At 47.1% G+C, this 27,886-nt stretch overlaps 1 protein-coding gene and 2 non-coding genes across 11 annotated transcripts; all 3 read right to left on the bottom strand.

The window, feature by feature from the left end:
• Positions 1 to 441: 441 nt before the first annotated feature.
• LOC139386523 (eukaryotic translation initiation factor 4 gamma 1-like) lies at positions 442 to 27,886 on the bottom strand. 9 transcript variants are annotated; one of them, XM_071132124.1, is made up of 32 exons: positions 27,479 to 27,886; positions 24,976 to 25,094; positions 24,662 to 24,748; positions 24,437 to 24,469; positions 23,753 to 23,773; positions 22,847 to 23,026; positions 22,443 to 22,542; positions 15,250 to 15,404; positions 14,335 to 14,424; positions 13,663 to 13,741; positions 12,459 to 13,490; positions 12,240 to 12,328; positions 11,610 to 11,790; positions 11,204 to 11,337; positions 10,840 to 10,992; positions 9,678 to 10,070; positions 8,298 to 8,444; positions 7,777 to 8,010; positions 7,504 to 7,608; positions 6,847 to 7,227; positions 6,407 to 6,536; positions 5,913 to 6,012; positions 5,512 to 5,771; positions 5,232 to 5,356; positions 4,883 to 5,055; positions 4,574 to 4,699; positions 4,266 to 4,347; positions 4,055 to 4,153; positions 3,295 to 3,432; positions 3,069 to 3,150; positions 2,507 to 2,647; positions 442 to 2,000 (listed from the first exon to the last, which is right to left on the bottom strand). In XM_071132124.1, the coding sequence occupies exons 2-32, from the start codon at positions 25,048 to 25,050 to the stop codon at positions 1,819 to 1,821; spliced, it is 5,307 nt and encodes a 1,768-aa protein (XP_070988225.1). In that variant the 5' UTR covers positions 25,051 to 25,094; positions 27,479 to 27,886; the 3' UTR covers positions 442 to 1,818. The 9 variants fall into 9 exon arrangements, with proteins under 9 accessions (XP_070988225.1, XP_070988220.1, XP_070988221.1 ...); XM_071132119.1 differs by having other exon boundaries at positions 5,913 to 6,015; positions 27,394 to 27,869; XM_071132120.1 differs by having other exon boundaries at positions 27,394 to 27,869.
• LOC139387629 (small nucleolar RNA SNORA3/SNORA45 family) lies at positions 2,309 to 2,439 on the bottom strand. Its single transcript, XR_011629207.1, has one exon. It is a non-coding gene; the product is annotated as a small nucleolar RNA SNORA3/SNORA45 family (small nucleolar RNA).
• Positions 2,877 to 3,006, bottom strand: LOC139387622 (small nucleolar RNA SNORA57). Its single transcript, XR_011629201.1, has one exon. It is a non-coding gene; the product is annotated as a small nucleolar RNA SNORA57 (small nucleolar RNA).

Genomic DNA, 27,886 nt, shown 5'->3' with positions numbered 1-27,886 from the left:
CCATCTTTGAGGACTAACACTCAAATAACAGCCATAACAACATGCATAGAATTGCAGATCACTTGCTTCAAAACTGCAAACTTCTCTCAGCTCAACAATCTTTCATTGCTGAAAATTTGATTTACAACAGCAAAATTCTCTTCACCACCAATATACCCTTCTAGCAAACAGGCTGTTAGAGTTATTAACACGTCCTCTTCCAATGAACTGTGAGAAGGCGAAAATAATGAAACAGTCTATCAAATCTATTCATTTTGAAATGGATTACTTCTACCTGCCATTATCATTCCACTGATAATACAAATCATTACTTTTGTTGATATCATATGATGGGGTTCCCTGGGTTGCCGACTTTACCAGGGCAAGAAAAGTTTGAAAAGCCCTGCACTATAGTACCCCTAACGCAAGACCTGGGACATGCATGTACAAACTCCGCTCAGCAACTTGATAAGTCTTTTATTTGCAATTTTCGGTTTCCTCATCTTTTCCAGTTTATGATGCAAAAAGAAGCAGTAATTCCTTAAATAATAAAGAAAGCAACAAAATATTTACAAAAGTCCAATAAAACTAATCAATGGATGACCTAAAGCACCCCTCTCTGCATCTGGACAAACTGCCACTTCTGTTGGAAAATGATACAGCATTTTATAGTTTACATTACATCAGTAATTTATTTTTATTATTTCTGAAAAATAAAACTGACAAAAAAAAAAAACTTTAATATATATGTACAGAACGCTCCTGAAATGTGATTCCACTTAAGAGTAGAAAAGGCTTTCGGATCATTTCTGTTTTTCTTATTTCATCAAGTTGATTTCTGTAGGTTTCAAGTTTTAATGGTGATTTTTGTCATTAAGGAGTCCTCTAGTTATGGGGTTTGTTTTCTCATTCGACAGGGGTCGAGAGAGAACGCACCCAACAGTTCATCATGTAACTACAGGAGAGGTAAAAGACGCAGTATATCTCAGTCAGGATTGACTACTGGGGGAGGAAGTGAAAGGTAGGCTTTAAGGAAGCATATAGAAGACCCCCACCGTCCTCCAGTAGCCAAGGTCAGAGGCTAATGGTCAAAGGTCACAATCCATCCCCCATCTTGTTTCTGTCCTCAAAGTCCCAGTACTGCGGTAAACAGGAAGTTGAAAAAAGGAAAAGAACCGTCGCTCAGAAAGCCATTCAGAGCCTCTATAGTCGGCAACATACGCTTGATGTCAGCTGATCAGCAAACATACCTCGTCTACACCATTAAAAGAAACACACTTCAACCATGCTGCGCACACACACAAAAAAAGAGAAGACAGAGCTCTGTGTTCGATCGGACGTCACACACACGCATGGCATGATACCCCACTCCAAGGGAAAAACATGCTACATGACACCTCTACCATTGTCTCTATGCGTTTGCGTGTCATATAGTATGTTGCATAATATAATTTTGTCTACAACCACAAAGAGCAGCGTGTTGGTTTGTCATTGTTTTCTCAAGAACAACAAGTCAAAAGGGTTTTATACGCAGTGACCGTAGTAGTTATTCCACGCGTTTACACAAGCAAAATCCGTCTCAATCATTTATTTCATTTTCGGCGGACACACGCCATCACAAAAGAGGGAAAAGAGAATGAGGAAGTGAGCAGAGAGAGAGAGAGAGAAGAGAGAAAGTGATTGCATGTCAGGTCCCTCTCTAAAAAGCCTTGTTGAGGATCGATATCAGTCCACCACATTAAAAAAAAAAAGGGCCACAGAGTCCAATTCTCTCCTCGGGCTCCCCTTGCAATACACCTCCCTAGCCATAGAGGGCGGTGGTGGTATTAGAGAGGACATTTAGTCCTTGTCGGACTCCTCTTCGGCCTCGCGGAGCCAGGTGAAGAAGGCGGTGACCGACTTAAGGGCCACGCCCTTGCCGGTCTGCTCTGCGGGGTCTTTGCTGGACTCCCACCTGTAGAAGGCCTCCTCTTTGATCACGTCCTCGTCGTACAGCGCGTCAAAGAACATCCGCAGCAGATCTGGGGAAGGGAGGATGCCACAGTCAGAGAGGGTAGTTAAGATGCACAGCCATAATCATGATTCCTGAACTATGAATCTAGCCACAACACCATCTGATAGAGAAATGTTGATAAATACATACGCCTTCAGCAAACATTTTAATTCACACAAACAATCAAAGTTCATCTTACATATATATATTTTTTTTGCGAGACAGAAGACAATGCCAGTGGGGCAGAATGTGAACGACAATCACAAAATCTACACGGAATGGGAAGCAACTGCAGTGTTGTGGATGTTCACGACACAAAAAACATCAAAACGGAGGTTCTGTATCTGAGCTGGTGATTGGCTGGGCCACAAGAGACTACAGCCAATGAATAGGCAAAGAGGTTTACTCTGCGAGCACTCTAGCACACCAGGACAATGAGGTTGTAAAGGCGTGACTCTAGCCTCGCTACCCACAATCATACACAACCTCACAGAACTGAGGCGAAACACACACACACCACAGTACTGTACTCACTGGCCGGTTGCTCCATGTGCACCATGAGGGCCTGGAGGGCGTAAAGGGCCTGCAGCTCCCTATGCTCGTCACTCAGGTACCGCTGCAGCAGCTTGGCCCTCTGGGTAATCTGCTCCACGTCCACCTTGTACGGGTTCTCACCTGGATGGAGGGAAGGAGGGAGAGCGTGTTAGAGTGAATGAAGGCGGAGAGAGAGGGAGAAAGGATGGATGCATGTTCCACCCCCATTCTTCTTACAACGTAGTCTCCAACCAGTCAACCCGATTCATAGGAAAATTAACCCAGACCCATAAACCTAGAGTAGCACCAAACGACCAACACTGATTCTACACCCAACTTGATGCCCCCATTGCCAATCAGACAGATATCAGAATGTACCAGCGATTGGGCATAGAACCAGAAGTCGGGAACATTCTGGCACCGAATACATAGCACTGTCCTTGGTTTCTCTCCATCGCACACACACAATATACAGGGCAACAGCATGCCAAGAAAGGAGGTTGGAAGCATCTTTAAGGTATGCAAACAGAAGGGCCAGATATATGGGCTTCGCGGTACTCACATATAACAGCTGACTGGCAAATGGAGGTCATCAGAGCGCGCACAAACTGGTTGGCAGCCGCCTGCTGTTCGTCCAAGTTGGCCTGTAAGTGAGAGGGTAAATAAATAAGTAGTTACCACACAGAGCCTGCTTTCCCAAAAGTTACATGTAGATAGCGTGTTTAAACTTTCAATTGACCGGCTGATACAAAGTTGCATATGCACATCACACACACACACACACACACCTCGACCCAGTCTCTGATGCGCTGGTTGTTAGCCCTGTCCTGGATCAGCCTGTCCAGATGTTTGCTAAGCTCCTCCCCACTCATGGGCTTCTTCTGATTGGTCTCATCCGACTCCTCCCCCAGGGTAAACTCAATTTTCTGGAAAGAGCGAACACACCATAGAATTACATTAGGAACTCTATGGAAGGCACACTCCGGATCCCTCAGGTTGCCTGACCACGTCACAAAAATTGATACGCGCGCGTTATGATTCTGAAAGGTCAAACAGCCATCTACAATGATAAGAAGCGGCCGTGTGGGGAACCGTAGGTGGCTTGCTTCAGTTAGTTGTGTCTTGTTCTTGAGATCGCGTCTCGAGGTGTTTGGACTTATGTCACGTCTATGCAAATATGGCTAAAATTAACTAGCTAACCAACAACTGTGACAACGCAATTGGAGTCAACCAATGCTTATTGTATGTTTTCAATAAACATTTGGAGACAAAATATAGTTCACGCTGTTGTCAATGATCCTTTGATTCTAAGCCAACAAGGTCCGTTTTGCACACATCGGTTTCGTTGCTAAACACACCTTTAGAACGACAAGGCAAACCCATATCAACTTCCCTTAACCAAAACAACTAAAATCCTCTCATTTATTTAGGGCAGTCGCATGTTCAGTCCACCGATCTTAAATCTTACATGGTATTCAGATCGAGTGGCACTAAAAAAAATATTATTATTATTTTTTTGTAAAGTTTAACCCCTTCTCCCACACTGACCTGTTCAGTCACAAACTTATTGACATCCTCATCCTCTGGCAGGAAGTCTCTCCAGTTGAGCCCTGCTTCCGTCCACAGACCACCCACCTTCTTGTGGGTCTGAAAAGCATTTATTTAAAAAAATCATTAATACACAATTAATTTACACACACACAAAATATTTTATGGACATACACAAACCCCACAGAGCTGCTTGCACAGAGACACTTACCATTCCTTTGCAGAGTAAGTGGAGAATCTGCACCAGCAGCAGACCAGCCTTACCCAGGGGAACCAGGGGCTTGGAGATCTCCCTGGAGAAACACACACACAGTAGCAATGGGTTACTGAGCGTTCCTTTAAACTTCTCATTCATTCTTTACGCCCGTCTCAAACGGTATATTTTCTTGCCTAACACTTCTTCACTATTCATCCACAAAGTGAAGCATCAGTCAAAGCCTTTCTGGATTCAACGCTGTTACATGGAAGTGACTGTTGGGAGTTGGGGCCTATGCAACCTATATAGAGCCTGGGCCTCACCTGAAGAGCTGTCCCATGGGGATGCCTCCGTCATGGAGCATGGGGGTGATGAGCTCAGCCAGGTATTGCCAGATGTGGGGGATGTCTATGGCCATATCCTCAGCCACCTCCAGGATCTCCTGGAGCCTTTGATTAAAACATAACCAGGTAAAGACATTATTCAGTGCTCTCTCACCCACAAAACAAGGCAAAGTAATCCCTATCTTGTGGACAGGATTGCATGCTTCCTCAAAACACACACATTTTCTTTCACCATTTGAGAAACGCACACAACCTGGTCTTTAGGGCACTACTCTCTCTGCCTCTCACCCCTTGTAGTACTGTGTTGTGGGCAGGGTGCCGGCCTTGAGGAGTTGGTGCAGCAGCAGGCCCATCCGTTCCCTGGCGATGGCGCTGCGCTCCAGAGTGTCCTCCAGGCCGTTCCGCACAAACACAAAGAGCAGCGGGGCGCTGTTCAGCTCCCCTACACACTGCAGCGCCTCCTACAGGGCCGGACGGGGAAGGACAGGGGTTTAGTATTACAGCAGTCAGCTATGCAATCGCCTCTGTGTGTGTGTGTGTGTGTGCGTACCTTTGTCATGGACACAAAACTGATGGTGTGTGTGTGTGTGTGTGCGCATTTTCATGTTGTCGATGTGGCCTGTGTGTGTGTGTGTACCTTCATGTCGTTGAGATGGAGGTACTCCTCGATGATGGCGCTGGACTTCTTGTCCAGCTCCTCCTCGGTCATGGCCGGTTTGGCCGGAGCAGCGGGGGGAAGGGTGGGGCCTGTCTCACGCTTCACTGTACAGATACAACACAGTTACACACACACTATTGTACACAAAAACATATATTACACTACGGTGTGTGCACATGTATCCAGCGTGTGTGTGAATGATGTATGTGTTGGCAGTAGAAGCGTGTGTGAGTCAGTGTGTGTGTGTATAGCCTCTTACCAACAGCCTCCTTGCTAGGAGCCCTGTCCCGGCTACCGCTGCCTCCCCGGTCACGGCTGCCTCTGTTCCGGTCGTCAGACATGCTGGCTACGCGCCGGACGGGGGGTTCCGTAGGGGTGCGACTATCGCTCCTACGCTCCTCTGTCTCGCGGCTGAAGCTGCGCTTGGTGACAGGCGGGCGGGCGTCGCGACTACTGTCGCGCCGCTCGAAGCGGTCGAACCTGTCCCGGTCCCCGCCGCGGTCACGACTGGAGCTGGACCTACGGAGAAGGAGAGAGATATTGGAGAGCGGAGAGAATGGGTAGAAAATTAAAGGCGTGTAAGCGAGAGTCGGGGGGCAGAGAGAAAGATCAGGAAGAATGAGGGGAAACGGAAAGCAAAACAGCAACAGAGGTACTGACCTCTGGGGTACCCTGCGGTCAGCGTCCGAGGACAACGCTGGTGGAGCAGACTGCTGCAGGGCAGAGAAACGGTTGCCAGTGGCCGGACGGCCAGTCTCCGCTGCTAGAAAACAAAAGGAAGGAAGGAATGAGCGAGAGATCAATACACGCATATCACACAAATGCCAAGTCTGTATATGTAGGTGTGCATGCGTGCATTTGTGTGTGTATAGTACAGTGTGCACTATAAGTGTGCAGAGTCCAGTGTGCACTGTAAGTGTGTAGAGTCCAGTGTGCACTGTAAGTGTGTAGAGTCCAGTGTGCACTATAAGTGTGTATAGTACAGTGTGCACTATAAGTGTGTATAGTACAGTGTGCACTATAAGTGTGTATAGTACAGTGTGACACATTTGTTGGGTATTTTGCACTTGTGTGAGGGATGTCGGTGTGTGTTTGTATGAAGCAGGCTTCTACCCGACTCCCCGTGTTCGGCACGCGCCCATATGTGGCCCTACCCGGTTCAGCTCCGGCGGCAGGCTTGGCTCCTGTGGTGCCTCCACTGCTGCCCTTGCCCCAGCTGCCCCACATGCCCTTACCCCCGAGCTGGGGCGCAAGGAGCTGGTTGTTGAAGTCCAGAGCACCAGGCTAGTGGGGGGAGAGGTCAAAAGGTTAAAGGTTGAGAGCAGAGGTGATGACATAAGTATATCCATCTCAATGGGGACTCGCCTTGGTAAAACAAAATGACGAAAAATGGCTACTTAAGAGACAAGTGAAATCCCTGAGAACACAAACTCTTCACCTGGTCATGTGATCGCAAAAAAGCATCCTTGCTGAAATACAATCAATACACACTATTGCTTACCTTCCCCCTCATAATTAGGAACCCGATTTGTGTTGGTTTAGTAATTAAAAACACGTTCCTTTATTAGTTGCGAACTTTAAAACCACCGCTCACCTTGGTGATCTTGCTGAGCCGGCTGGTATCGATGGGTCTGTTCTTGGTGGAGATGGGCACTGTGTTCCAGCCTTCGTCCTGGGGCTGGCTGCCCCTAGCCCCCTGGCCGCCGTGCTGGCCCCCACGGCCCCCCTGATCCCTTCCTCCTCTGTCTCGGTCTCCCCCCCTGCCGTCTCTTCCTCCACCACCACCACCACCTCCTCCTCCTCCTCCTCCTCTTCCACCACCTCCTCCACCACCACCTCCTCCACCACTGTCATTCCTTGACATAAGCTGCTGTTGGACCTTGACCAGCTGCATTTGCTCCTCTCGCTCAGCGTCCTTGTGGATCTGGTCTATGGTCTTCGGGCCTTGCTCCCCTCGCCGGGGCACCCAGCCACTCTGGTGGAGGGAGAGAACTCTTTTAAAGTCTAAGAATTCGCAAAGGCTTTAGAGCCATATGATGAATTAGAGTATGGTCATTACTGTGACGTCATGACTGTAATGATACTATTGCAGAGAAGACAGAGAGGAAAGAAGAAGTGAAAGAGAGCGCTGAAGAGGAGAGCGAGAGAGGAGGGGGTGGCGTGAAGGACAGAAAGAGAGAGGAAGAGGGAGAGAAAATGAGAAATGGAGAGAACATTGCACAGAGAGGGATGGAGGGAGGTGTAGTTGTACCCGTCTGAGGTCAATGACGTCCTGCAGCATGAAGCGGATCCTGGACGAGGTCTTCTTCTCCTTGATGATCTTGTCCATCTGGGCAAAGTACTGGTCCATACGGGGCTGTAGGGACAAACAGAGGGACACTCAGACTGGTGTGTGTGTGGCCATTCATATCTGCAGAGGAAATATGTCAGGTATCAGTATGTGTGTGTGTGTGTGTGTGTGTCCCTGTGCATTGGCATGCGTACATGCCTTTATGTGTCTGTATCTCTCTCTCTCTCTGCATACCTTGGCCTTCTCAAAGTCCAGGTCCTTGCCGATGGTGGACAGCAGTCTACAGAGGCACTCCAGCGACTCCTCGTCGTGGTTCTTCAGCAGCTTGACGATGCAGTCGTGCATGATGGCCTCCGTCAGCATCTTCAGCTTGAACAGCTCGCCGATGAACTTGATGTTGCCCAGCGACCGCCGGCGCGCCTTGTCCTTCGCCTCCTCCAGCTCCGCCTTTAGACCGGCTTTCTCCTCCTGGGAGGCGAGAGGTCAAAAGGTCATTTGAAAGTAAAGAAAGCTGTATTGCCCAAAATGCACCCGCTCTTTGAGGGTTCGGGACGGAACAGAATGTGATTCTATCTTTGCTAGTTCAACCACAGACCTCGGCAAAAGTGAAAAACAGCAAGTCAAATGAATAGTCAAATAAATGGATTTAGAATTTGAGGATACAGACCAATCTTGTGATATTGGCAATATGAACATGGGTTGGATATGAATATAACAGAACGCATCTGTTGTGTAGACAGGATGTGATGTCGTACCTCTTTTGCGGCCTCCATCTCCTTCTGTTTGGCCTCAAAGATCACATCGTCGTCCTGGTCCTTCTCAAACTCCTTCTGACAGCGGTTCAGCAGCAGCTTACGGAAGTTCACAGTCACTCCCGGCTTGTCTGTGGTGGGCACTTTCAACTGGGAGGACACAAGGAAAGGAAACAAGGAACAAGTCATGTTTAGTTCAAGGTCAGTTTCGTTTATGTTCAGTGGGGGACTGGCTTAGAAAAGTACACTCAAACAAATGGATGAAGACAGAATTAAAACAGAGGGGGAGAAAAGGAACGAAAGAGGGCTTCTCAGCTCCTCGAGTTCTTCATTTCCATCGCTATACTGCAGTGTATGGATGTGCATCTTTCCCTTTCAAGACGACACCATACACACCTAGATACATGGGCCCCGAAATGATACATTTTAGTTTGAAACGATTCGGTGTGATTCAGTTTGATGCACTAACGTTTGTTGCAATAGAAACATAAATTTTCCATTCTAAATTCCAATCTGCTAAGGCCTCCCGAGTGGCGCAGGGTGGAAGGCAATGTATCATAGTGCTTGAGGTGTCACTACAGACCCGGCTTTGATCCCAGGCTGTCACACAACCGACCGTGACCGGGAGTCCCATAGGGCAGCATACAATTGGCCCGGCGTTGTCCGTGTTAGGGGAGTGTTTGGCTGGGGGGGGGGGCTTTACTTGGCTCATAGCGCTCTGGCGACTCCTTGCTGCGGGCCCGAGCGCCTGCAGGCTGACTTCGGTAATCAGTTGAACGGTGTTTCCTAACACATTGGTGCAGCTGGCTTCCGGGTGAAGCAGGAGGGTGTTAAGAAGAGCGGCTAGGCGGGTCATGTTTCAGAGGACGTAAAAGTCTGCTGCTGATGGAGCTCATGAGCTGGGCCTCTCTCAACTGGACCTGTCTGAGCTGACTTCTGTGTGTGTGTGTGTGTGTGTGTGTGTGTGTGTGTGTAATGATGTACGTAGGCACCTGATCTGAGCCATAAAGGAGATAAGGCATCTACCACCCCACTACAAGAACTTGTCATGTATTTTTTGCACATTAACTGTTTGAGCTAGTAATGTATGACATAGCCAATGAACAGCACAACTCGGTTGTCACAAACTATGAGGTATTTTCAGAAGGCAGAATGTAATGAGCAACATTTATTTTAGTTAACCAGCGATTCGTAATGGTTCAATCAACTTTCTGACTGATGCACTTGTATCTTTAACATTTGAATCGGGTACCAACGCGTACTGGTGACGCGTTACCTCCCTACTGCACTGGTCCAAACACATGGCTCAAAGTAGAGGCAGAGAGAACGAAAGAAAAAAAGACAAACACAAAATTCCCAAACGTCGTCAGTCACGTCACTCACCCCCATAAGGCAGCGGCACATGTTGGCGTAGGCCACGGAGAAGTTGGGCTCGGAGATGGCCTTCTCAAAGATGAGGTCGATCACTCCCTTCAGCCGCTCCTCCGTGTCGATGGTCAGCTCTGTGACTTGTTTCATCAGTTGCTGGAACATCTGAGGGGTCAGCTTGTTGAGGATGGAGCGGACCCTCTTGAAGAGCTCCTGGGTCTTGGCCTGCTCGGGGTCGTCGCTCTCCTCCTCCTCGGGGCCGGTCCCGCGGCTCCCCGCCATCTTCACCGCGGGCTTCCAGGCTTTCTCTGCCTTGTTGAGCTCCACATCACCGCCTAGCGATGAGGAGATGATGATCTTGCGGGGCTCCTTGCGCTGGCCCTGCTGGGAGCGCCGGGGTCCTGGGGGCTGGGGGGGGAAGAGGAGAGAGAGCGAAGGGGGGAAAGCAAGATGGGTGAGGGGTAGAGGGATAAAACAGAGAGAAAGAACATCATGTAGAGCAGATAAGAGGGAAATGATGTCTATGAACTTCAAACAAACTGGGCTGTCAATCTACTCACAACTTGAGCCCAGCTTTAGACATAAACAAGGTAGAGAGCAGCACCAGTTCCACTCAATGGCAGTCTTAGAACACTATTCAATGGTCATCTTTAAATGCTCACAATAAATTACTGGTTGTCGACCAATTAAACCATTTGTTTTCAAGCAACGTGTGACAAATTATTGATTTATATCATGTGGAGTGTGAGGTAATAACATACTTTGAATTGTGACTAATGCTTTCCAAGAGACAACAGCCCACACGTGACCAAAACAAATTGTCGATCTTGGTCTTGAATTATAGGATCTCTACGCACTTACAACAGAGGCATCTGGATGGATATAACCCGTTTTAGCAAAGATGTGTGGTCGGTTTTATACACCTGTCAGCAATGGGTGTGGCTGAAATAGCCGAATCCACATACCTTTGTGTATATTTATAGTGTATTAAAAATAATATATATATTTACAAAGAACAAAATATGGGGGATTGGAAATGGAGACCAATTTTTCCACTTAAGCCTCCATCCATCTGCAATATTAAATATGATCTACCCCACAAAAAAAAATATATATATATATTTTTTAAAGTGTCCACTATATAACTCCATACACGGACAAACACTGCGATACTCACTCCCATATGGTCCCTTCCAGGGCCCCGTGGTCCCCCTCCCCCACCTCCAGAGGACTGTCTGCCCAGGTTACCCATGAAGGCGGGGGTGAAGTCTGGCCCGGCGTTCATCATGTTGCGACCCGGCTCCGCTGGGCGCATGGGGGTCTTATTGGCCTACAGAGAGGAGAGGATTAAGAACCTATGAATTTGACATTGAAATTAGTATTCGGGACAGACTCGAAAAGCACACGAATGAACTACGGGAGCATAATCACTTCACTTCGCTGTGAATAATACACTTCAAACTGAATGCCTATTAAAAATATATATATACCCATGTTGGCTCATTAAATTGTTATTTCTTTCCTTCAATGATATAGTTTACCTTATCCAACACCACATCGCAGATAAGAGGCAGGCCCTCGGGCTTGTTCATGCTGGCACCAATGTACCGGAAGCCCAGCAGGAACTCCCTGTCGTACCTCTTCTTATCCTCCGGGTCGATAGGCTTCCATTGCTCTGTTGGGAGGAAAGGGTGGAGGAGTGGGAGAGTTTGAACGGGCGACGGACTCTTCCTACTGCTTAACCGTTGCTGGGACACATTCAACCAAATCTATCAGACTGCTCCTGAAGAGACATGCATTTCGGGAGGGATAACGCTGGCCATACACCTGCACAATGGGGTCGTTGACCATTCACGATGAGATATTTCACATAAGAGATAGTCGGGCGTCAACGAAGATGAAAATTGGGTCACCTACAGACACATTTATTTCCAGGGGGCCACCCACCTCCTTTGTACTGGTACTTGAGGTCGCCTGGTTTGAGCGGGGGCGTGTCGGCGTTCTGCTTGTCCTCCTTCTCCTCCCAGGTCTCATCTGGCGCGTCGGCGGTCGCCAAAGGGGGAGGGGCCACAGGGCTGGGCTCCGCCAGAGTGGACAAGGGCTCGGGGGCAGCCGCCGCCTCCTTCTCCTGTATGGATGAGAGAGTTGGGAGAAGGGACAGGACAATTGGAGGGGTAAGACGGAGTAGAATGAATTTGAGACCCCTACAATGCAGTCAGGATTTGGGGTGACAATCTTTTTTGATACATTTTATTTTGTTGTTGTGAGAGAATACAAGTTTCAGATTCGCATACGGGAAGTTTGACGAAAACTTGCTGGGAAGTGAAATGATTGTCGACAGATATACCAGGACTCCAGGCACAAAGACCAACGGTGCCATATGCCAAGTTGCTCTTGCACTGACCAAACCGGAGTAGCAGCTGGACTGCAGTGCTGGGAGTAACAATCTTACACGTTTTTCAAGGTTTACCACTGGTGCACCTTCAAGTGGTCACGGACAACTGTTCAGAATAGCTCATGACTTTAGAAGGCCGCTCTGCTCTATGCAAGCAGGCACATGAGTAGATAGAAACGCACCTCTTTGAAGGCATCCAGCATGTCTCCTATGGCCTCCTTCTTGTTCAGCTCCTTCATGTTCCTCTTCTTCTTTGGCACAGACACAGCAGCTAGGAGAGGAGGGTTACATCCAGAAGTTGTTACGTCAAAACCTGAAGCCGTCTGCACCAGCCAAACCCTTGGTGCCCACAGTACTTCCTAACCAAGTGATCCCGACCAGTAAAAACCTTCCCCTCTCACCTTGCATAGACGTGTCCTCTGAAGGGCTACTGGCCAAGGGCACCGTGGCTGCATCTTCCTCTTTCTCCCCCTCTTCTGCCACAGCAGCATCTGCAAGGGTAGCAGTTTCCTGAGGTGTGGGAACGGCAGGCTCGGTGTTGGGCATTGCAGTTCGCTCTTGTGCGGGCACGGGGGCGTCTACCTCGTCGGGGTACTCCTGGGGGAGGCCGTTGGACAGGGGCGTCTGCGCCTCCCTCTTCTGGGCCATGGCGGGCTCTGCCTCTGGGACAGAGGGAGTGACGGCAGGAACGGGGGCAGACACGGGCACAGCAGCAGCAGTTTCCTTTTTCGGCGCTGTCGGCTCGACCACGCTCTCAGTTTTAGTGGGAGCTTCCACAGACACCACCGGCTTCACGGCCGGGGCAGAGTGTTTGATCGTTGCTGTGGCGACGGGGGTCAAAGGTCGGGGAGCGGGCTTAGTGTGTTCTTTAGCGACCGCCACCGTAACAGGCGCCACTACCTCTGGCTTGGTGGTAAGCACAGGCTCCTCCTTTACCTTCTCTACAATCTCCTCCTCCTCCACCACTACTTCTTCCTTTTTATTATCTGCCTCCTCTTTCTCCGCTACCAGAGCAGGAGGCTTCTCGACGGCTGCTAGGGCGGCCGAAGGCTCTTCCTCAATGGCAGGAGCTTCAGGAGTCACTGCCTTTCCCGCCAGGGTCACACCGGCATCCACCGTGTCACTGACCTGAGCGATGGTGGTGATGGGGGGTGGTGTCTGCACCTCTGCAGGGGGAGCGGAGGTAGGAGCTGCCGGGGGCGAGGGGGATGGGGGAGGGGCCTGGTCTTCCTCTGGCGGAATGGCCTCCTCGGCCTTCCCCACAGCCGTTGGGACAGCCGATTGGCTGACGACCTGTTCGGTAGGTGGGGCTGCCTGGCTATCTTTTTCCTGCTTGGCCTCAGTTGAGACGGTGGCGGTGGCAGGCTCTGGGGTCACCAACGCAGGAGGCGGTGTCATGGCGGCCATTGTTTCTGCAGGTTCCGTGTTGTCATCTGAAAAAATACATAATCAGTTCAGGACCATTTTGGAACTATTACGTAATATCATTCAATCATTGAAGATCAAGTTCATCGTTTACTTCATGCTGTTCTACTCTCTATGTAATGTGGCAAATATCACCATGTAAAGACATTGTAGTACCACAAGACCTGGGAGGACGCTCACCTGTTCTCGTCATCATGGTGACGGGCTTTGTAACTTCTCCGTTGGTCTGGGAAGGACCTTCTCCCTCTGTAGTGGAGGACTAGTGGCAGAAAACGAGGAGCACCGTCAAAACTAGCGTACACTAGATTTAAAAAATAATAAACACAAATATGTTGTACAGTGTTTTCTAACGCTATCCTATTGCCTTGATCAAAACAAGTCGAGTTGGAGACGAGACAACAACCTAAAAGTAAACACTAACTGAATGGAACTGTTCTGGATCAGTTGGCTTCCATTCCAAACTTCCTAGTCTCCTCTATGACATCATCTCTGTGGAATCATCTCAAAGACACAAGATTCCAAACTTGCATTGTGAGCTCATCACTGGGAACGATCCCAAGGAATTGGCAAAACCAGGGGATGTATTGAGGGATGTGAAACATTTAGAGTTGAATGTATAGAACTAGAATGTATAGAGCTGACACTGCTCTGTCTGAAACATTCATATCTGTTCTACATGATACATTTCTGCTCCCCCCCATAGTTTGATGTCCTCATATGATAAATACCAATCACAAAGTTTCAGGATGTGAACAGCAATAGAGTTTTAATCATTGGACAACAACGTTTCTGAATGGTCTGTGAGGTTACATTGTCCTGAACAGGCAGGCCCCAGTGGGTAGCGAGGCATACCTGTGATGGGGGGGTGGAGGTGGCCCTTCCTCCGGACATGATCTCCTCTGTGATATCGCGGCCCCCCTGGTTGGGGTCTCGTATTCTGATCTGAAGAGAAGGAGGAAGTTGAACAGCCGACAGTCAGACTACTTCACATTAAAAATCGACTAGCCTGGGCAGTATTCACTAGACGCCAACAGATGAAAAATGCACCGAAACCGGGAGGGACTGGCTATCCGTTTTCTTTTCCCCATTGCAAAACGTTTTGCTACGGTATACACTGACGAATACAACCCTAGTTAAATAGGCCTAAATAAATGATAGCCCCCTTTTCTCTTCTCAAGTCATCCCTCCTACCGTCTAAACTAACCTATACTTCTTTCCCGCTGTTCAATCTCCATCTGTGTCATGAGGTTAGTTGCCTTTAATCACATATCTAGGGTCACATTACCCTGAGGCCAATTCTGATATAGGAACAGATTACCATCCCCCTGATTCTATCTTTAACCATAAGGGGGGGAGGGAGAGAAGGTATCCGTGTCTGACCCCGTATAAGCGGTAAGGGGCAAGATGTACTACTCCTGCACTGCATTGACCTCAGCAGCGAGGTCATAGTATACCAGCTGCCCTCTGACCTTTATAGGGCTTTTCCACTCCTAATATATATCCTGGTATTATACTAGAGAAAGTGTTCTCAGTGTGGGCTGACACTAACGACTTGTTAAAAGCAGCATCAACAACTTCTGAATCCCCTGAACAGTTGCTTTTTATAAGGAAAAGGCCCAATTGATATGCTAACAGTTAACCTTTGCCATGTTCACGCACCAAGTCCCAGTCTGGCCCCATGTCAGGGTCAAAAGCCTGCATCTTCAGGCCAAACACCAGGGGTACAGTCTTAAAGTGGAAAAGCAAGATTAGTTTGTGGTACAGTACCGCTATGCGCTCCCTCTTGGGTGCCAGTGGTTGGCTCGGCGGCGGCTGAGGGGGCAGGGCCTGTTGCTGGGGCTGGACGGGGCTTAACATGACAGGCGCCGTTTGGACAGGGGGTGTGTGGCTGTACTGGGGCTGGGCCGGGTAGTAGGCACCTGCTGTAGGGGGGGGGGGGGGGGGGGAGAGGAGGGAGGCAAGTCAAACACAGCACGAAAAGCAACACACAATGGCACACTAAAATGACCAAACATACCATACAGACTAAACAAGCATTGAAATAACCACACACTAAAATAGAACATGTTAAAATAACCACAACGGGGCCTAAAATAAAAACCCTGCCAGATGCGGGTAGATTGGCATTGGCGGGTAAGACGTCTGTTTCCCCAGCCACGTTGGCAGTGCAAGCACTTCACTCGTGAATAAGAAGAGAGTTAGAAGTGAAGAACAAGCACATTTACAGCAATATAAAGAGCTGGCAGCTAAATCGCACAAAGAACGACCAACCCTAAAACATGCCAGCTCCCACACTGCCTGGCTGGGGAGCTGTGCGCACTGGGATTGAAGTGCTGAAGTAAGACTGATTTTAGAAGCGCGGAGCACAGGCATAAATGTTGGTCTAATTCACTCTTAAAGTCTACTACAGTGAGACTGTGTTCCTTGGCTATTACAATGTTTTGTTCAATGTTCACAAGCCAGGTTGTTTCCAATGTGTCTGCTTCAACTGCTAGCGAAGACCTGAGATATTTTAAGATGTAGCCGATGTCACAAATAATGAAATAGCATTGAGCAATATACCACATCACTGATTACTAGTAATACATTTGTTTGAGAAACATTACAAAGCATGCTCCTCCAGGTTTGGGGGGGGAGGGGGGGGTTAAGTGGCTGGGGGACCAAAAGGTTTGTTTTAAGCCGTGACCCACATGCACCCGGAGCAAAATAAAACTATGTATACATATGGGTGGGGGGGTGGGGCAGCTACAAACCAAACAAACACACAAAACTACAAACCAAACATGCAGATAAAGATGCAGCCCCGCACACACCGTGCAACACACACTTACTCACCGGGGTAGCGCTGGGAGGTGAGAGGAGCGCCGTGGAGAGAGAGACGCCCGTTCTCTCGCCCGCCCCCTCTCCCCCCACCCCCCCGCCTTTCCCTCGCAGCCAGAGAGGGCTCTGAACACGACAGGGGGAGGAGAGGAAGGAAGCGAGGGAAGGGAAGAGAGAAAAAGGAGAGAGAGAGAGGACAGGAAGAGAGATGCAGAGTGAGTGAATGAGAAGGGAACCAGAGGTAAGCAGGGTGTTAAGGCAGTAAGAGGCAGCAGGTGAGAAGACAGAACACAGACTGATAGAGCCGAACCAAAGCCAGAAAAAACACACACACAGCCTTGGTCCTAAGAGAAACAAAGACTACCATACACACAAACACCTGCCAGGCAAAACCACAACAAACAACCAGCAAAGCCATACGGTAAAGAACCTAAGATCAACTGACTGACCAACTGTAAGATCAACTAAGATCAGGCCCTAAAATTAACACCCGCCACCTGCCAAATGCGGGTAGATTTCGGCATTGGCAGGTAAGACTCCACCAGCCACGTTGGTCAGGGCTCAACAGTGCAAGCATTTCACTCGCATTTGTTAACAAATATAGTCAAGTGTGAAAACGTTTAAAAGTTAAATTAATTCTGCTGTAGCTGTTTTCAAACTATAGCTGGAAAATGTAATCGCACAAAGTCAAAGAACGACAAAGCCTATATACAGTTGAAGTCGGAAGTTTACATACACTTAAGTTGGAGTCATTAAAACTCGTTTTTCAACCACTCCACACATTTCTTGTAAACAAACTATAGTTTTGGCAAGTCAGTTGGGACATCTACTTTGTGCATGACACAAGTAATTGCTCCAACAATTGTTTACAGACAGATTATTTCCCTTAATTCACACTATCACAACTCCAGTGGGTCAGAAGTTTACATACACTAAGTTGACTGCGCATTTAATAAACAGCTTGGGAAATTCCAAAAAATGTCATGAATTTAGAAGCTTCTGATAGGCTAATTGACATAATTTGAGTCAATGGCGGTGTACCTGTGGATGTATTTCAAAGCCTATCTTCAAACTCAGTGCCTCTTTGCTTGACATCATGTAAAAATCAAAAGAAATCAGCCAAGACCTCAGAAAAAAATGGTAGACCTCCACAAGTCTGGTTCATCCTTGGGAGCAATTTCCAAACGCCTGGAGGTACCACGGTCATCTGTATGCAAATAAACACCATGGGACCATGGAGCCGTCATACCGTCTCATAGAAATGAATATATTTTGGTGCAAAAAGTGCAAATCAATCCCAGAACAACAGCGAAGGACCTTGTGAAGATGCTGGAGGAAACCGATACAAAACGATCTATATCCACGAGTCCTATGTCGATAGAACTTGAAAGGCCGCTCAGCAAGGAAGAAGCCACTGCTCCAAAACCACCATTTAAAAAAGCCAGACTACGGTTTGCAACTGCACATGGGGACAAAGATTGTACTTTTTGGAGAAATGTCCTCTGGTCTGATGAAACAAAAATAGAACTGTTTGGTCATAATGACCATCGTTATGTTTGGAGGAAAAAGGGGGATGCTTGCAAGCAGAAGAAAATCATCCCAACCGTGAAGCACGGGGTGGCAGCATCATGTTGTGGGGGTGCTTTGCTGAAGGAGGGACTGGTGCACTTCACAAAATAGATGGCATCATAAGGCAGGGAAATTATGTGGATATATTGAAGCAACATCTCAAGACATCAGTCAGGAAGTTAAAGCTTGGTCGCAAATAGGTCTTCCAAATGAACAATGACCACAAGCATACTTCCAAAGTTGTTGCAAAATGGCTTAAGGACAACAAAGTCAAGGTATTGGAGTGGCCACCACAAAGCCCTGACCTCAATCCTATAGAAAATTTGTGAGCAAAACTGAAAACGCGTGTGTGAGCAGAGGCCTACAAATCTGACTCAGCTACACCAGCTCTGTCAGGAGGAATGTGCCAAAATTCCCCCAACTTATTGTGGGAAGCTTGTGGAAGGCTACCTGAAATGTTTGACCCAAGTTAAGCAATTTAAAGACAATGCTACCAAATACTAATTGAGTGTATGTAAACATCTGACCCACTGGGAATGTGATGAAAGAAATAAAAAAGCTGAAATAATTCTCTCTACTATTGTTCTGACATTTCACATTCTTAAAATAAAGTGGTGATCCAAACTGACCTAAGACAGGGAATTCTTACTAGGATTAAATGTCAGGAATTGTGAAAAACTGAGTTTAAATGTATTTGGCTATGGCGTATGTAAACTTCCGACGTCAACTGAAGCTCATTCCACTTGCGCTGCAACACAGCCTTGCTGTGGCCCTCTGTGCGTGTGAAGATCTGAGTCAAAGATTCATTTTTAGCGGCTGGTTGGGTTGTGCATCGGAGGACGCATGACATTCAGCCTTCGTCTCTCCCGAGCCCGTACGGGAGTTGTAGCGATGAGACAAGATAGTAGCTACTACAACAATTGGATACCACGAAATTGGGGAGAAAAAGGGGTAAAAATTTAAAAAAAATATTTTAAAAAAATACATTTTTAGATGCCTACCCACAGGCATATCAATTGGTCTAATTTACTTGAAACTAAAGTCCCCCGAAGTGAGACTGCCCTTGTTTCTTCACTATTTACATTGTTTTGTTCACAAGCTAGGTTGTTTCTCTCTCTTTGAGTTTCAACTGCTAGGGAAGAGAAAACGCTTCTACTAGTCAGACTCAATCTCACAGGCACAAACATGACGAGTTGCGCTACCACGGTAACCTCCCGCCCTTAAAGGGGCAGGTGAGCATTTGTCTCATCTGTGATACAGTATTTTGGTTTAAAGACTCAGGTCACAGGCTCCCGAGTGGCACAGCAGTCTAATGCACCGCATTGCAGTGTTGCGGCACCTGAAGTCCCATAGGGTGGCACACAATTGGCTCACCATCGTCCGGGTTAGGGGAGTGTTTGGCCGGGGGGGGGGGGGGGGGGGGGGGCTTTACTTGGCTCAAGATGCTCTAGCGGCTCCTTATGGCAGGCCAGGCGCCTGCAAGCTGACTTCGGTCACCAGTTGAAAGGGGTTTCCACCGACACATTGGTGCTGCTGGCTTCCGGGTCAAGCGAGCGGGTGTTAACAAGTGCGGTTTGACGGGTCATGTTCCGGGGGAAAAATTATGGGCTCAGGTGACAACAAAATATTATTTAATATACCACATTAGTTACTTCTTACTAGTAATTAGGGATGCAATGAGACAGTATGTTGTCGAACCGTTCAGTACGCCCCCTACAGTTCAATACGCACACATGAACCGCAGAATTACAATATGCCTGCCATTTTCCTATGATTTCCAAATGTAATTATTGCGCTGCAGACTACATGCACGTTGTACATTCAGATCCACAGAACCAGACGCACAACTTGAGAACAGGCTTGGCAGGCAACTGCTTGGGGCCACAGGACATTAGGGGACCCCTGAGGGCTGACAAACTTTACCTCACAGCAATGGCTCAAAATGTGGCAACCGCAGTGACCGCAACCCCCTCCCCCTTAAAACAACCAATGGACGATTTGCAATGACATCTCAGTAGGAAACCTCCCTAAAGTGGCCCCATGAAGAGAGGAAACTAAAAACAAATATTCTTTCAGCTCCAATGTGACAATGGCGAGCGCTAGCGAAACAGAGAGAAGCACATTTGAAGAGGCACAGCAGTCTTTCAAATCCCCTGTATGGGAACATTTTGGCGTTCAATACAATGATGAGGGTAAGAAGACCGTAAACAAAAGTACAGTCCGCAACCATTGCCTTGCCACTGTCGGCTACTCGAGTGGAAACACTTCTAACATGTGCAATTTAAGTCGCCATCACCCGGCCGTATCCCTTGCAAGTGGAGCTGGAGCAAAGAGAGTCCACTCGTTAGCAAAAACACAACAACCTCTTGCTGCTGCCTTCCAACAACAATTTGCGACAAATTCAGAAAAATTAAGAAATAACGAAAGCAGTGGGAGTATTCACAGCCAAAGATTTGCAGCCCTATTTCGTGGTTACTGACTCGGGATTTCATCACCTGATGAAAAATGTCCCCTCCCACACATTTTTCAGCAGCAAAGTAATTCCCAAACTCCATGAATCATCAGAGAGAAATTGAATATGGAATTGACAGACACCCTATCTAACTCTCTCCACTGATAGTTGGACTTCCAGAGCAACTCAAGGCTACCTCACTGTGACGGTTCACTATGTACTGGATTGGGTTGACGAAGGGGTAGCCCTTGAACTAACGAACGCTGTGAAAGAGTGGAAGCAAGAGAGACCAAATAGCACAATCCCAGCCACTACAGATAACGCACAAAAGATAGTGAATGCCATCCATGAAGCTGATGGGTTTGGGCCCCCACATTGGATGTTTTGCACAAATCCTGAACCTTGCAGCCAAGAGGGCAGTCTCTCTCTCTCTCAAGGCAGTGTCCCGCCTCCTGGGGAAGGTCACAAAAACACCACCGCTACCATTCATGACATGCTGGAACGTTGTGGAACAGCAACCGGCCAGCTACTCTGCTGTATTGGAGTAGGCGGTGAAGAAGTCGGTCAAAGACTGACTGACAGTGAACCATGCTGACTGACAGTGAACTGAAGCTGGCAGAAGAACTCATTTTGGCTACTCAACCCCCTGAAAACAATGACAACTCTCACGAGCAGTGAAACCTCATCAATGATCCCTCTAAAGTCAATGATTATCAAATCCATGGCACCGGGTCCTGAGGACAGTGCAACCATTAGGGAGGACCAAGGCAGCCATCACTCAGGAATTGGAGAGAAGATACACAGACCGGGATCCTCTGGAGTACCTTCAAAGATCTACAGCCCTTGATCCAAGGTTTAAACCCCTGCTCAGCCTGCTGCGACAGAGTCGACAAGGACCTCAAAGAAATTGTGACGCATAAACATCAGGTATTTGATCTATTTTTAAACGATTTCTCATGATATTGCTTTTATCATGTGCGTTAATGTGATGAGATGTGTCACTTAATAATAATTGTATTATTATTACTAGCCATTTATCTTGCAGTTTCAAGCAGGGCCATCCACAGAGGAAGAACAGCCATCATTATCCCCTCCTCAAAAGAAGATCGCCATGGCAGAGTTATCTGGGGAGCTTTTCAAAGCAGAGGAACAGACCAAGCCCTTTCCCAAAATGATTGAGGTGGTCACCTCATACAAGGCAGCAGATTTCCTTCATGTGGATGCTGATCCTTTTGTGTGGTGGAAAACAAACCAGTCAAAGTTCCCCCATGTTACAAAACTTGCACAACAGAGTCTCGGTGTCCCGGGAACCTCTGTTGTAAGTGAGAGCGTTTTCTCCACCGCAGGGGACATTGTCAGTACAAGACGTTCTCGTCTTGCTTCAGAGAATGTTGGACGTGCTTATGTTTTCACAGAAGAACCTAAAAAGAACCTCAACATAAAGGAACAGATATCTCATACAGGGTACCAACTTGATGTTGCACTTTGTTATTTTTACTTTTAAATATTGCCTATACAAGTATGTACCCTGTTTATTTAAAATGGAGAAGGCAAAGAACCTACAGGTCATCAAAGCTAAGAAGCCATTTTCATTTGAAGGTTTTTCTCCCCTTGACTGCATACAGTAGAGACAGAAACCAGGCCTAGTCAGTCATGCTGCCATTTTTCTGAATGGAATGTTATATTTGTCTATAGGCAAAATAAAGAGTTCATTGTTTAAACGGTGCTGTGTTATGTTTCTTAAATATAAAGATACCGAAACTGTACCGTGGGCCCACTGTCCGTTGCATCCCTACTAGTAATGTATTGTATTGTTGTATGTATTGTTCTAGAAACATTACAAAGCATGCTTGTTCGTTTTTGTGTTTTGCTGGTGTAATTTTAGCAGGCCAAAAATATTTTGGCTGGTAAAATGTATTGTTTTTTATCTACCTGCCACAGTGGCTGGTGGACCAAAAAGTTACATTTATGCCCTGACGAAGAGCATCTGATTGCAGTTCAACACAAGATTTTGGTTCGAGTTCCAGCTGCTGATCCAGTCGTGCCAGTGGTTCAAATCCAGATTGTGGTTGTGGTCATGCTTGGCTGTAGAGCCATGGCCCAGAGTGGAGCACCTTACCATAGGTGGGGTATTCAGCCGGGCTGGTTCCTGGGTAGAAGCCTGCCGTGCCACTGGTCACGGGGTATTGTGGACTGGGTGGCATGTAGGGAGCCCGGTACTACAGAGAGAGAGGGGGGGCAGACAGGACACTTAGAACTGTTTAAAGGTATAGGACTGTGAGTTACCTGTCCTAAAGGGGTCAAGCTTCTTGTTTGCTGCGTTTCGGGATAGCTACAACACTATGTTGATTTTAGACTTTTTGGTGCTGGAATACTGTACGAGAGGTGTTATACGATTTACATTTTAAAATTCCCAAAACTTCCACGACATTCCAGAAAGCTGTGAATTTTATGGAATCTTGCAACCCTATATTCAAGTGAAGTTAACCATTAACATAAAGTCATCATGACCAGTTGTGGCACCTGTCCAGGGGGGATGAAGTAGCCCTGAGGGGAGCCAGCAAAGGACAGCTGCTGCCCAGGGATCATCATCATCTGGGAGCTGGGCTGGTAGACGTGGGTGGGACCCACCGGACGAGGCCCGCTGCTGGTCTGGACCCGGGGGGCACTGGTGGACATGGTGGCCCTGTTGGCATAGTAGGGCTAGAGAGATGGAGGGGAGAGAGAAACTGTCAGTATATTTCTACAGTATATTTGAGTGTGTGTATGAGCCAAATGGTGAGCTGTGTGTACTGCGGTGTTAAAATGTCACATGTTGAAACTGTCAGATGGTGGAGGTCGGTCGAGACTCCAGAGAGCTGAACACACTGCACACACGATGACTGCCATGGGGGGGGTTTTAGTTTGGGATTTACAAGCCTGTGTTGTGAATTACTGGACACCTCATGGGTGCATGTTCATAGAGTAGCGAGTATGAGAATCCCCCATGACTAACAGGGAGGCGCTATATCCATCCTGGCCCAGTATTTACAAAGCGTCTCAGAGTAGGAGTGCTGATCTAGGATCCGTTTGGCTTTTTCGATAATATTGAATACGATTCTATGGACAAATCCTAGATCAGGACTCCTAGTCAAAATACACTTTGTGGACACAGGCTCTGGTTAGTATTTCAAAAGGTGGTCAAACTGGGAACTAGGCTATAATAGGACGGAGCAGGATTAAACTGAAGCAGGATCAGCTACAAGTTTCGACAATGATCATAGCTAGCATCTACCCAACAAAATAATTTTGCCAATGATCACTGATTATTGTCAGCCCTCGGGCAAGGGTCGAGAGTAAACTTTTGGACGTTAGTTCTATAGACTCAGACTAAACTACGGCTAGGTTCGACGGACCGAGAGGAGGGTGAGAAGGAAAAGAAGCTGTTACCTGCAGTGCCCTGTATCCGCCCTTCAGCCGCACAACACACGAGCAGAGAGCAAGGGGGGGGGGGGGGGGGGGGGGGGGTGAGAGGAGGAGGACAAGAGAAGAGAGAGCAGAAGGAACGAGAGAATGAGAAGAAGCAGTATATCACTCAGCCACTAACAGTTTGCTGCTGACTACCAGAAAATATGAAGCCATCAAGGAAAAATAAAGCTAGAGTTAAATCCACAAGGAACTACCGTTGATCGTAGGCCTGGCTGATGGGTTGGCTGGCACTTTGCCTGATTAGGGAAACTAATTTATACATGAACAGGTGAAACGTAAAAACCGATGGAATTGGTGCCTAGGAACTTTACCGTATAGTCCTACAGTGGGTGGAATCAGGTGTAACCAGGGGCAACCTATGTAATTAGCAGCCTGAACACATCACTAATGAAATCCTTGGTCCTGGAGAGCCACAAAAGGGCTGAGGATTATAGCACGGCACTCTACTCATGGCCTGAATTGATACTTTTTGAAATATTTCACTCAAAATCAGGTGGTTTTACATCTAGTTACAGCTGGGTCTGATCAGAACTAGAATGGCTGTTTAGCCTCATCTTTCTCTGAAGTTAAATTGCATTCACGCACAGCGGTCTACTTTCAGGTCGAGATGACAGACATTTTGGGGAAGGTGAGGGGAGTTAGTACCTGTTGGTGTAAAGCACGAGGCCCTGCGGCGAACTGGGAGGGAGGACAGCAAAAGAGAGCAAGAGATCAAGGTTGGTAGCCAGGGACACTTAAACACAAACAGGTTGGACCAAAGCGTTACAGTTAAGCAAGAGTTGGAGTTAACAGCATAACAGAAGCTTGGACATTTAGAGAGTGTGAGCAAAAGAGCAGGAAATAGAATGAGAGAGATGGAGAGGGTAATACCTGTCGCGGTTGCGGTGAAGAGTTCATTTGTTGAGGTGGTGGGGTGGCGAAGACGAGAGAAGGGGGCTGACCTGGGGCATAGGCAGCCTGGGAGAGAAGGGAGGGAGAGAAACACAACTACGTTAGTTAGATCATTTCCTGCCAGAGATGGGTTGTGTTCAATATGGTACAATGTAATAAAACAAAAATGTGTATCCTTATTGGACAAGTTCAGGTAGCAATGTCCCAGTTTCAAAACGTTCTCACGTGTTTTTGTCCAAATGAACACTACCCTGACCAGTCAGCACACACTGGGTCTTGTCAATGGCTCTCACCTGTGTCAGTCCAGGGGAGGGGGAGGGGTGTGGGACAGAGGTGGGTCCCGTTATAGGCTGCGGTGGTTTGTTCATTTCACTTGGTTCTGCATTAGGGTGGCGCTGACTTGCCAGCCGATCTGAGGAGAAGGAGGAAGAGTTAGCAAAACAACAAAAAAAATCTAAAATCAACAAAAAACCATGGAAGACTACAATCTACATTTTGATACTGGGTAGGTAGGTAGGTGAGTAGACTAGATATACAATAATAACCTGGACACCATGCCCACTGACCGATGATCGAGCAGCCTCAAGTTAACTCCCTATGAAGTTCATGGGCTTCCACTAACAGGGATGTCAGAACTTGTGACAGCATTGTTGTTGAGGCGAGTTCCAAAATTGGAAATCGGTTAGTGGGTTTGTCTGCGCTATAGAAAGGTTGTCCCGCCAAGCAGCAAGGGTGGTGTTTACTGACCCTGCCCTGATAACAGTAATGCCTCCTCCCTGTACCCTTGCGCCAATACACACTTATTTTCACCTCCCTATATCCCTCCTTCACTTTCCACTTAGTCTTCTAGGCTTAGCCTATTTCAGCTGGGGAAAGTTGCATATACCTTTTAACCGCTATTTAGACCTGAAACAAGAGAGATCACATCCCTCCTGGGGTTGAATTGGGTTACGGGTAATTACCATATCTCCACTTTAGGCGCAGTTGAACCATCTATTGTTCCTCCTGGCAGATGCTAACAATAAAAAAAACACGTTGCAACATGACTATCGTCAAATCACATAATGATGGGGAGATGAATTTGACATGACACATGGATGCGGATTAGAAATGGCGAAAAACCAGTTAATGGGGTCATGGGGTCCAAGTGGCGCAGCGGTCTAAGGCACTGCATCTCAGTGCTAGAGGACGTGATCGGGAGTCCCATTGGGTGGTACACAATTAGCCCAGCGTCGTCCGGGTTCGGGAAGGGTTTAGCCGGGGTAGGCCGTCATTGTGAAATAAGAATTTGTTCTTAACTTGCCTTGTTAAATAAGGGCTAAATAAAAATCTAAAATATATATTCACTTCTCTGCATCTGTTCTTGGGGATTAGGCTCATGCTGGCCTGAGCTGGTACATTCACTCACGCTCAATTGAACTAACTGGTTAGCTAGTTTCAGAGAATGTATTGTTTCTGGTCAAAGTTCACTTGCCAGTACCCTCTATTTGATTGTAACAGATTTTCCCAATTTGTTTTTATAGATATGTGCTGGTTAGTGGTTACAATGTTTGAGATTCTCTATATTTTCTGTATACTTTTACTGTTAAGCAATATATTCCACATTTGAGTGGTGTGGGTTGTAGACAGGCATGGGTCTACTGAGACATGTAAGAGGTTTCGCAAATTCCCATTACTTATTGCTACAGTGTTGCCATTAATTCACGCATGAAAAGAAGTAGTGTCAAACTGTTATCACATGGTCTAAAGAGGCGATCCCACATTAGGAAGACGTGTCATATGGCTAGCTAACTACTAGCTAGCAAGTACCCGGTGTTAGCCATGTTATCCCATCTGTGGCTAGCTCATTATTTGGTAAACACATTTTAGGCACTAAATACAAATAAAGACCATGAAATAACCCTATGATAACACGATCGGTTTGTGGTTCGATTCGGTACAACTAACATTACTGATGGGTCAAATTGCAGGGAAGGCCTTCTAGCATGCCAATGATGGTGGATGTCAAACACACCCCACTAGCTAACGCGCGCTAGCTAGCTAGCTAGCTAGCCTGTGTGGTAGTTCTACGTGTCTCTCGTAGTAATGTCGAGTGACTGATACATTCTGCAGTGACATGTCGACACAATTTGTGCATCGCAATATTAAAGACATTACTTTCTTGGTATCCAATTGAAATAGTTGATACACTTTCATATGTTAATTGGTATGCTAGTCTTGCGATCATCATTAATTCGTTGTAGGCCCAACCAAGCCTCACACATAGAAAAACCAGCATGACAATTGCCTTACCTAGATTTAGCTATGTTGACAGGTCGGATTAACCAACGTTAGATATTTTAAAAGTGTGATTTAAGAAACTCAAGAGTAAATCGCCAGACCGGCATTGAAGTAAAACACAGGCTAACGAAATGGTTTAGATAGTTAGTCAATTTGTTTCGATGGGAACTGTCATATTGAACGTTCAAAAGAGGGAAGATTAGGAAGCTAGAAACATTCCAGGCTAGCGTTAGCTCGCTAACTAATTTACCAATACCTTCACCCACTTAAAACACCGACATGAACTGGCATTCGTTTAAACTCAAAAGGTTAGCTCGTTTTGACCAGCACAGACAGCCAAAGCCAATATTCAATTTTAGCTAGCCAGCGGTTTTACATGTAGCTAGCTAACATTAGCTACTCTTCTAAACTAGCTAGCTAGGTTAGCTAACCTTGTAAATGGACGGACAAGAGCAGGGCCTTCATCCAATTGTCTTTCAAAAGATCGATAGCAGGTAGCGCACACTGGATTCTTACCGGTTATGAATTGTGTCTGAGGGATATGAGCGAAGACTGGAATCAACAGTGGAAAATATATATTACACCCGATCGTCCGTTACTTAAAAATTGTAGTGTAGTTTCTTGTCCTCCCCTCCAAATGGAAAGTGGTGCCCTTATTGGGGTGAGTGCTATTGCTGTCACTTGTTCTTTAAATCCATGGAGCGTGCAAAAGTGAGTAGGGCATAAAATGTATTAATATAGCACTTGAAGATTATTATTCACAACTCCAATGCCTCCGGAAAAAGCCTCTGGACCGGAGGTCCATGATCAAGGCGCCGATGGTGACGGATTGCCGGTCAAATACACAATCTACTGGGGTTTCGTTCGGTTTACAGCGAGGCCATGTTGCGATGCATTCTCGTCCGCTGGAGCCGGCCGGACGGT

Source organism: Oncorhynchus clarkii, chromosome 28 (genome assembly GCF_045791955.1).
Source record: "Oncorhynchus clarkii lewisi isolate Uvic-CL-2024 chromosome 28, UVic_Ocla_1.0, whole genome shotgun sequence".
In the NCBI taxonomy this organism is placed as follows: domain Eukaryota; kingdom Metazoa; phylum Chordata; class Actinopteri; order Salmoniformes; family Salmonidae; genus Oncorhynchus; species Oncorhynchus clarkii.
The sequence above is the reverse complement of the archived record's forward strand: the minus strand, read 5'-3'. Positions and strand labels throughout refer to the sequence as shown.